The 11167-nt window shown below is 38.8% G+C and overlaps 1 protein-coding gene across 1 annotated transcript in view; it reads left to right on the forward strand.

The window, feature by feature from the left end:
- Nucleotides 1–7566, forward strand: part of txnl4b (thioredoxin-like 4B) — an 8450-nt gene extending 884 nt beyond the window's left edge. The window contains exons 2-3 of the mRNA XM_020528057.2: nucleotides 1580–1731; nucleotides 5177–7566. Coding sequence (XP_020383646.1) covers nucleotides 1580–1731; nucleotides 5177–5342 — 318 coding nt within the window. The 3' untranslated portion in view covers nucleotides 5343–7566. The remainder of the gene's footprint in view (nucleotides 1–1579; nucleotides 1732–5176) is intronic.
- Nucleotides 7567–11167: the final 3601 nt, after the last annotated feature.

The raw sequence follows: 11167 nt of genomic DNA on the forward strand, positions 1-11167 counted from the left end.
CTCTTAATCACGAAATTGTAAATACAACTTCTAGAATGAGGTGCTGTCTAAATTAACACTTCATTGTTATTCAGGAAAACTATTCTGAAAGAAAATAGTACAATTTCTAAAAATACTGAAAACACTAAAGAGATTAAGTGTATCTTGTATTTATTGTACTGTGGTGGTGCATGCAGGTAATGTTTGTTTAAACAGACGCTGCATTTCAAAATACATTGTTATGTTTTAAGTTTTGAGGTGATGAGATGCTTAAGCTCAAGTTGTTGCTGAACTAATTTGTTGCCACTATAGTACAGCCTCAGATGTAAGTTCTTTGTTTTCAAATGCTTCTATGACTTCATACATCCCAATCTCTGAACTTTCCCAGTCCTAACTATTTATGGAGTACCGTGGCCTGTACCCCTCCAGTTTTAGCTTTTTGGCGCATTTAACCTAAACCTATGCTCTGGATTTTCCCTACCCCTTTTTTTTTCTTCTTCACCTCTTATAAGTTACACCTCAAAACCTACCTCATCGACCAAGTGTTTGTTCATCTGTCCTAATATTTACTTCTGTTCCATGGTGTTTGTTATCTACTGTGAAGAACCTTAGGATATTTAACTATGTAATGCTGCACCACAAATATATGTTGTTAATTCAAATATTGATCCATAATGTGCTGCATAAGGACATCTTAATGAGTTTGCTAGAAGTTAAGTTTGCATGTTTAAACCTTTTGGCAGAGGAAAATATTGATGGGAAAAGATTTCATGCATATTGTCACCTGCAATATGGAACACGTGACAACACAAAATTGCTGGAAAAGGAATAAAACTGGTTTAATGACAGCAATAATAAACATATTGAAAACAACTTGAAAAATGATTCTTTGGTAGCTAATCTTTCAAGGTTTGTTCTTGTAATTTAAGATACACAAATTCCTCAGTGAATCAAACTTGAGGATCTATTGGCAAATTATATCAAGGTACAAAAAGTTGATTAAATTTATAAATATGAATAAAATTTATCTAAATGTAAAATTATTCCCTCAAAATATCCTCAGAAGTAAGTGAAGCAGCTCTTGAAATGTATGCTGTCAAAGGAATACATTCCATTTTTGAGATAATTCTCTTTATGTTCCCTGAAGTAAGTTTCTATGCAAAGTTTTGATTTGAGATACCTTCTTGATCTTTGCCAATACAAAACAATTGCTGAAATATATGCTAAGATAAGAACTATGTCTTTTTTTTTCTTATTGTTAATTCAGCAGGTTATTAATGTCTGGTTAATCCCATTGTTATTGTCATTTTTTTTAAGTTTAAGAAACAGGTAATGGGTATTAATTGTCTGAGCATATACTATGGAGCACCTGTAATGCTGATGTAGAATGAGGAGTAAGACTGAGGAAGTCTATAAACTCTCTTGCCACAAAGAACAAGATATATGAAACATAATTTCAATCTCTTCAAACCTGATCGGATTTGTCGAAACCTGTTGTTTAAATCTGGCGAACATGTTTACACTAGTTTTCCTTCCGAGGCAAAATAATTATATTGATTAAGGTCTCAATATCAAGTTTTTTTCACCTTTGTTTCACTAGCTTTCAAAAACTGCTCATGACCTGAGTAAAATGGCAGCTATTTACCTGGTGGATGTTGACAGTGTGCCTATATACACTCGCTACTTTGACATCAGTTACATTCCTTCCACAGTTTTTTTCTTCAATGGCCAACATATGAAGGTGGATTATGGGTAAGATATCTTGCTTTACAAAACATTTGTAAATGTTGATTGTTGTGTTAAATATCTTGATCAATATGGAATGAAGAAACACTATATTTCTCTTTGTCTTATCTGATAGGGGTAACAATCAATTAAAATTAACCAATAAACAGTTTCTCTATTGAAAATGACGGCTTGAAATCTTTGCTTTTAATTGTTAGCTACTCTACAATCCATAATTCTGCTGATGCTCACATTTTACCTTTAATCTGTTAAATCATATCTTAAGTTGTCACTATTTCAGTGGCATTAAACATATTTTACCACTGCCTCACTACCGTCTTTGATTCTGTTGTCTCCAGGAAAAATTTTTTTCTCCAAACCCAGTCAACCTCGTGTCTCCATTGCCTCCATTGCCAATTACCTTAAACGTGTACCCTCTCATTCTCAATTCTTACAACGGTGGAAACAGTTTTACTTCATCCCCACCATTCATGATTTTCAATACTACAATCAATCTTCACTTAATCTCCTCCAAGGAAAATAGTCCTAATTTCTTCAATCTATCTACACTCTGGAAGTTCCTCATTCCTGGAACCACTCTTGTGAATCCTCTGTGCACTCTCTCTAAAGCCTTTACATTTTTCCTAAAGTGTAGAGTCCAGAGAGGATGCAGTAATCCAGTTGAGGCTGATCCAATAGTTGATACAAATTTAACATAACCTCCTCACACTTGTATTCTGTATCCCTGTTAATAAAGTCCAGGATACTCTAAACACTCATCCTTGGAACATCTGGATATCAAGGACTCCCACATCAGACTGTAACTTATTGATTTTAGCTCCACCTTCAACACGATAATTCCAATCAAACTCGTCTCTAAACTCTGTGACCTAGGACTCTGCTGCATTCTCTGCAGCTGGATCCTTGACTTCCTGACCCTTCTGGAGATTTGCTGTATCTGCAGGAAGCTCTCCGAGCACACTTCTGAGTTGGAGAAGATTACAGAGAATGTAGCATTGCAGAAAGTTCAGTGACCTCACATGAATGGTCAAGATTAGTGATTGCATCTTCAAATGCCATCTTATCAAATGCTATTATTAGCCTCAGGCATTGCACCATTTACCTCATTCCAACCAGCCACCTACTAATAATTTCTATAAATCAGGATTCTACCTGAGATGTACGTGCTCTACCACCAAATACTTAGCACTGCTTGAAGCCTTGTTCCTACAGCTTGCACACACTCAGTTTCTTGACTTGGCAGTGATATCAGCCAGAGTGCAGAATAAGTAGTGGATCGGTAAGGATAGGCGACACCACTTCATCCACAAAAATCCTCAACGCCAGTGCCCCACAAGGCTGCATACTCAGCCTCTTACTATACTTCTTACACAGACAACTGTGTGGCCAAATTCAGCTCTAATTCCATTCACAAATTTGCTGATGCAACCCTGGAGTGGGTCAGATCTCAAACAGCGACATGACAGAGTGCAGAAAAGAGAGCAAGAGCTTAGTGGCACGTTGTAAAGACGACAAGTTCTCCCTCAATGTCAGCAAGATGAAGGAGCTAGTCATAGGCTTCAGGAAGAGGGGTGGAGGACACGACTCTGTCTGTATCAATGTTGCTGAGGTGGAGATGGTCGAGCTTGAAGTTCCTCGGAGTAAATATCACCAATCTGTCCTGGTCCATCCATGTCGCGCTACAGTCAAGAAAGCACACCAATGCTTCTACTTTGTCAGGCTAAGGAAATTCGCCATGTTCACAATGACTCTTACCAATTTTTATGGATGCACCATAGAAAGCATGTATTCTGAATGTATCACCGCTTGATATGGCAACTGCTTTCCCCAAGATTGCAGGAAGTCACAGGGAGTTGTGAACACACCCCGGTCCATCACGAAAACCAGCCTTCCTTTCATTAATTCCATCTGCACTTTTCAGTGTCTCAGGAAAGCAGCCAACATAATCCAAGACCCTTCCCATCCCACTTGTACTCTCTTCTACCCTCTTCCATTGGACAGAAGCTAGTAAAGTTTGAAAACACATACCAACAGATTCAGAAACAACTTCTTCCCCGCTGTTATCAGACTTATGAACAGACCTCTCTTTTTTATGAGAGTTGATCTTTCACTGCACCTTCTCTGTAGCTGTAACATTTTATTCTGCATTCTGTTACCCTGATATACTTATGTAAGTTATGATTTGTTTGGATAGCATGCAAAAAGTACTTTTCAATGTATCTCAGTACATGTGACAATAATAAATCAAATCAAACTTTATTCCCACTGGGTCACTCTGTCCTACTGCTTTCAGTGACTTATGACAAAAATACCCAGATCCCTTTGCTCCTGTACTGCTTTTGTTATTGAACTCTTTTATGTTGTCTTTCCATATTCTTCCTACCAAAATGAATCACTTCCCATTTCTGTGCACTGAGTTTCATTTTCACCAACTTGTCCCTTTGATCTTTTTAAGCTGTAGTCTATCCTCGCCACAATTCACAAATTATGTCTTATCCTCAAAATCTGTATTGTTTCCTGTATACAAATGTCTAGGTCAACAATATATATAGGAAAGCAAGGACCAAACATTAAACCCTTGGAAATTTGTCTACTAAGCTTCCTTCAGTCTGAAAAAAAAATGTTAACCACAATTCCCTGTTTCTGGTTACTTGGTCAATTTCATATCAATGTTGTTACTGTGCCTTTTATTCCATGAGCTATAGGTTTGCTGACATTGTTTTGTGGCATTGTATCAAATTCCTTTCGGAAGTCCCTGTACACCACATTAAACAACATTATCCTCACCAACCCTCTTTTATCTCTTTAAAAAAAATTCAGAACATTAGTTGAACATGGTTTGCCCCTATCAAATCCAAAATAGCTTTCCTTTATTCACCCATTCTGCCCAAACAGCTATTAATTTTGTTGAGAGTTACTGTTTCAGAAAGTTCCCCACTACCAAAGTTAAACTTATTGACTTGCACTTGCTGGGTTTATTTCTACACCCTTTTTTAAACAAGTGTATAGCATTTGCAATTCTGAAGACATCTGGCACTACCCCCACTCCAGTGTCTAAGGAGGACTGAAAAATTATACCAATGCCTCCGTAATTTCCACTCTCACTTGCTTCTATATTTGGGTGATTCTAGTGACTTATCAAATTTAAGTACAGACAGCCTCATCAGTCTGAAACTTTTCCAATCTCTGAACAACCTTGTCTTTCATCTGGGCAACATCTTCTTCCTTGGGAAAGTGGGATGGAAAGTATTAATTTAGTACCTCAAGCCCTGAACCTCTGTGTGTAAACTCCCAACTTAGTCCCAACTGATCCGAACATAGCCCAATCCTGCTTCTTGTGTCTTCTTGCTATTTATAAGTATATTAGCATGAATCATTTAATTCCATTGGATTTTTGAAAGTAAAATTGCGAACATTGGTAAAAATGTGTTTCTATTCTGTTTTGTTTTAGGTCTCCAGATCATACGAAGTTTATTGGGTGTTTCAAAACAAAGCAAGACTTCATAGATTTAATTGAAGTAATATTCCGAGGAGCAATGCGAGGAAAGCTGATAGTACACAGCCCTATTGATCCAAGGAATGTCCCAAAGTATGACCTCCTTTATCATGGCATCTAAATGGACTGGCAGTGTGCCGTGGTTTGCAAATACTTGAACAGAATGCAATTTCAAGACATCAACTGTCCATTTGTTGAGGAGTATTGAGATTTGATGCAAAGTGGATAGTCCACAACGTTAATTGACGAGAAATTTCTTGTAAGAACTTTGCAAGAATCGTGATGAATGGACTCCACACAATGAGTTATGCTCCTCTATTGTGTAAAATTTCAGTTTTCTGCAGCTGCAAATCTCAGCTCATTGGCAGGTCTGCCACCACAAACTTGCCTTAAAGATTAGCTTTGGAAAATTTATTTGACTGACAATTGGTGTTTTCCCAATTAGCACTTGACAGGAATTCTCTAGATAGGAGATTTTCCAAGCTGTGTTTTTCAAAAATTATATCTAAGAAATAAACCCTGTACATGGAAAAGGCTATTGGAAAGGAAGTCATAATTTCAACCGGAAGGAGAAATACGGTTTCTGCACTTACACATCATTCGTATACTAAGGTGATAGGTTTCTAACCCACTTGTAAGCTCATGCTCCTTGGTGAATGTGTTTTTTTTCAATCTCCAAGTTTTCCTATGGAGTAGAAGTACTTACTTCTGGAATGTGGCTTGAACCCACATTCTAGCACGTCGTACACAGTTCTAATGTATGGATACAAAGTGTCAACAGACACGCCTACTGGTTGTGGTTTTCTCCCCTCAACGTTATTTTTCTGTCCCAAATAAGGTTGCTCATGCAGACATGTGGTTCAGGATGTAATTTTGTGATGCATTGAGGAGATGACTACTCAAGTGTGAACCTACTGTTTCCAAATTATTTAATCAGCAGAGGCATAATGTTCTAGCCTAATCTTGTCCTCACACACCTGTCATATTTTCTATCACTAAGTCATGAACAGCAAGTTGGTGCTTCCTTCAGACTGTAGATGGGGCAAGGTGTAAAACCCCTTAGCACTGAGCCAGCTGATATCAGCTAACTCAGCATAGATCAGAGAAGACTTCCTGTTTGTCAGGCATACAGTAATTGGAGCACAATGATCTTTGGTCACCTTGCATGTGATTAAAATGTACTCTATAATTTTTTTATTTGTATTGTGGTTCTTCTAACCAACTTCACGTTTGAAGGTAAAAGTACAATACTGCAAACATTGTGCAAGAATCCTCACTTCTCAATTTTTTGGTTTCAATATTTTATCAAATTAAAATTGTGAGCTGGAAATTAATCACATACTTTAGAATAGCTTGTGGTGAAGTGATTGTGGTGTGGAAAAGGGGCTGTTGGAAAAGAAACCAAACAAGCTTTATTTGATTATGAAGCCAGTCCTGAAGGCTAATTGTAGACTGATTCCTGATTAAAGGGGTTCCGAAAAAGACAGCGTGCCCAGGATTTGGTAATACAAACAACATCAGTACTTATACAATGAATGGTAGGGCCCTGGGAAGTGTTGTAGAACGGAGAGACATCGGGGGTTCAGGTACATAATTCTTAGAAATTTGCGTCACAGGTAGACAGGTTGGTTAAGAAGGCATTTACATGCTTGCCTTCATTGCTCAGACCTTTGAGTATGGGAGTTATGTTCAGAACATTGAGGCCTCTCCAGGAGTACTGTGTGCAGTTCTGGTCGCCCATTATAGGAAGGATATTATTAAACTGTAGAGGGTTCAGAAAGGATCTACCAGGATGTTGCCAGGAATAGAGAGTTTGAATTACAAGGAGAGGCTGGGACATTTTTTCACTGGAGCATAGGAGGTTGAGGGGTGACCTTATAGAGCTTTATAAAATCATGAAGGATATAGATAAGGTGAATGGCAGGTGTCTTTTCCCTACGGTGTAGGATTTCAAGACGAGGAGCCAAATTAAGGAGAGCTGAAAGATTTTAAAAAGAGACAATGGACTTTTTTTTTCAAAAGAGAAGCACAATGAGTTGTGTGGAATGAACTGCCAGACGAACAGCTGATGAGGGTACAGTTACAATATTTAAAAGACATTTGGATAAGTATATGAATGAAATGTTGAGGGATATATGCCAAGCACAGGCAAGTGGGACTAGTTTAGCTTGGGATTATGGTCAACATGGATTGGTTGGACCAATGAGTCTGTTCTGTGCTGTATGACTATGACAGTAAGTACTTCCACTGAGAATTGGTAAAGGATTCAAACAATTGTGTGCACACTTACAGGTGCAACATTTTTCAAAACATTTGCTGCTTAAATAAAGAAGAATTAATGTGGTTATAGTCTGAATCTATCATTTTTGACCACAGCACACATCTTTACTTTAAAAGCAAAGAGGTATAGTCTTTTTGTTCCTACATCCAATTTTCTTCCTGGAGATGCAGTTATACTTGGCTGTACAAGCAAATGATAAATTTTTCACATGTAAATTTGTCTAGTGTCATACAATGACAAATTACCATCACGTGGTGATGTCAGCATATGAACCAGTCAAAAACGTATCTCATTGGTGTAATCAGACAAAAGTGATGCCAGAATGGGATATCAGAAATGGATTTTGAGTAAAGGGATGGAGGCTTAGGAAGGAATTTTGCAGCATAGCAGGTCAACAACTAAAATCTCAGTTGTTAATGGTAGGGCCACTTTGTTTTAACATTTGACTAATTTCTTAATCCAATGGATCAATTCAATTTTAAAAATCACTGGATTTTATAGAAAATGTTTAAGAGTTTTTAAAGCAATGGCAGAATTGTAAAAAATTACAACAGCTTCATCAACATCACTGACAGATGTTCTGTCACCTTTATTGGGGATGGTGGAGAATCATAGGTAGTCTTACTTGTCTAAACATACCTATTGTAATTGTTTTAGTTTGGATTCTGAGAAGGTGCAGTTGTGCCTTAGATTTTTCTTGAACTGTTTAAATATGATAAATGTGTAAAACTTTTGCTAACTTGAAATTAGGAAAGAGGCATGTAACAGGGTAACAGGTTTTCCTATACAGCAATTTTTACCATACAGGTCAGTCACTAAATGCACATGCTCAATAGTGTCTCATCATAACCATATGGTGCAAGCTACAAAGCTAACAGCTAAGATTTTAGGGCTTAATTTTAAATCCGGTGGATTAAAATTAAGTGAAAACAACTTTAATTTTACTTAAATTTAGTTGGAAGTAACAGTCTGTCTCTTCCTCTTCAGTTATAAATCAGGAGCTGAATCTGGAACTAGCCATTGTTCAATTACATTCTGCATTTACTGATTATGGAGCTGGAGCAACAGCAGGCCAGGCAGCATCAGAGGAGCAAAAAAGGACGTTTTGGGTAAGGACCCTCCTTCAGAAATGGGGAGGGGAAAAAGGAGCTCAGAAATAGAGGAAGAGTGGGGCTGGGGAAGGTAGGTGGGATGGTGATAGGTGCGTGCAGGTAGGGAGTGTTGGGGATTGGTCAGTGGGATGGGTGGGGCAGATAGGTGGGAGAAAAAATGGATTGGTTGTGTCAGGTCAAGGAGGCAAGGATGAGAGGAAGGGTTGGTCATGGGATGAGGCCAGGGGTGGGGAGATTTTAAAACTGGTAAAATCCACATTTAGGCCATCGGGCTGTAGGCTCCCGAGATGGAATATGAGGTGTTGCTTCTCCAGGTTGTGGGTGGTATCATTGTGACACTGGAGGAGGCTTAGGATGGACATGTCACCCAGGGAGCAGGAGGGGGAGTTAAAATGGTTGGCAACCAGAAGGTATTATTATTTGTTGTGTACAGAGCGCAGATGCTCTCCAAAAAGGTCTCCACATCTACACTTGGGCTCACCGATGTACAGGAGGCCACATCGGGAGCAGTGATACAGAAGACCAAGTTGATGGATGTGCAGGCGAACCTGTCTGATATGGAAGGTTTGTTTTGTGCCTTGGATGGGATGGGGAAAGAAAGATGTAGGGACAGGTGTAGCACTTCCTGCTGTTGTAGGGAAAAGTAGTGGGGAGTGTGAAGCAGATAAGGGAGTCGTGGAGAGAGCGCAATCCCTACAAATGATAGATAGAGGTGGGGAGGGAAGTACTTCTTTGGTTGTGGGTTCGGATTGTAGGTGGCAGAAGTGGCAGAGAATGACACGTATGCAGAAGCTTTTCTGCTGCTCTGATGGTGCCTGGCCTGTCATGTTCCTCAAGCTCCATACTACGTTGTCTCTGACTCCAGCATATGTAATTCTTGCTATCCCTGCATTTAGTGATCGTTTTGTTGTTTTAAATGCCTTTTCTTTGCAAGCATAGATATAGGAGGAAGTGTATTTTTAATTCTCTGGGGGCGGGGGGAAAAACACTGTTGATGAGGTGAAAATTTATTCATTTGGTTTCCATCACCTATTAGTTCCTTTAGAAGGTGTTGGTGAGCCTTCTTGAATGATGACTGGCAGTGTTGTGAAGTTGTTTCCATAGGGCAGTTAGGTTGGGTGCATCAGAATTTTGATTCAGGAACAATAGATCCAAATCAGATTGTATTTTCCACACACCTGCTCCTCTTGTCCAAAACTTTCACCACACACACACAATTTGGGGAATGCTGCTGAAGATACCTTTGTGACTTATTGCTCCAAATTAAAGTAGTATAGAGTGGGCCTGGAATATGTTGAAAAAGGAGTGGACCAGCATAACTAAGTCCAAGCCACCCTTCAAATAATATCCATTATCCAGAAGCAGACAGTGGATAGCAACCAGGCACATGAATCATTAGAGATTTTACTCTTTCTCCAAATTAGGAATTGAGGCCCAACTATTTATTAGTCATAGAATCAGAGTTATACAGCACGGAAAATAAGAGTCTTTGGTCCGACTAGTCCAGGTCAACCATAATCCCAAACTGAACTAGTCCCACCTACCAGCAATTGGCTCATATCCCTCCAAACTTTTCCTTTCTGTGCATTTATTCAAATGTTGTAACTGTACCTGTCACTTCATTCCACACATTAAAAAAGCTTCTTTTTAAAAAAAAAATTCAAGAATATTTCTCCTCTTACCTTAAAAATATGCTAAATCTTGAAATACCCCACCTCAGGGGGAAAGGCATCTGCCATTCACCTTATCTATGCCCCTCATGATTTTATAAACGTCTACAAAAGGTCATGCCTCAACTGCCTGCACTCCATTGAAAAAAGTCCCTGCCTAGCAAGCCTCTCCTTATAATGCAAATTCTCCATTCCCAGCAACATGCTGGTAAATCTTTTCTGAACTCTCTCCACCTTATTAATACCTTCCTATAACAGGGCGTCCAGAACTGGACCTACTCCGGAAGTGGCCGCACCAACATCTTGTACAACGTCAACATAACATCCCCACTCTTACACTCAAAAGGTGATAACACTCGGGTTGTGGTTCTTTATCGTACAGAATCCATAAAGTGTTCATTTTTGAAGCCTTCAGTCAAAACAGATCGATCAAGTTCTATTCTACCCAAAATTAAAACTACACCATAGAGACAATGAATGTAACAGAGACCATTCTATAATTAAGCTGTCCAGTTTTTCAACATTATTGTGGCCTGTGACACGATCTAGATACACACTAGACCATTGAGAAAAAATAAAAATTAAGACCATGTAACTGACTTACTATGAAAAAAAAACCAAGAAAAAAAAATTCTCGAAGTTCACATGAAACCACTCACATACCAATTCGGTGGCGGCTAACAACACAATCGGAACACAAAGTTACTGGGACAACAAAGGTGCAGAGCTGGATGAACACAGCAGGCCAAGCAGCATCATAGGACAGAAAGACTGACGTTTCCGGCCTAGACCCTTCATCAGAAATGAGTACTGTTTTGAAATACGTTATTATACTACTGGATGTATTCTTAGAAGACAGTCAAGAATCTGTTGAACATTGATG

This window comes from Rhincodon typus, chromosome 11 (genome assembly GCF_021869965.1).
Source record: "Rhincodon typus isolate 14 chromosome 11, sRhiTyp1.1, whole genome shotgun sequence".
NCBI classification, from domain to species: Eukaryota; Metazoa; Chordata; class Chondrichthyes; order Orectolobiformes; family Rhincodontidae; genus Rhincodon; species Rhincodon typus.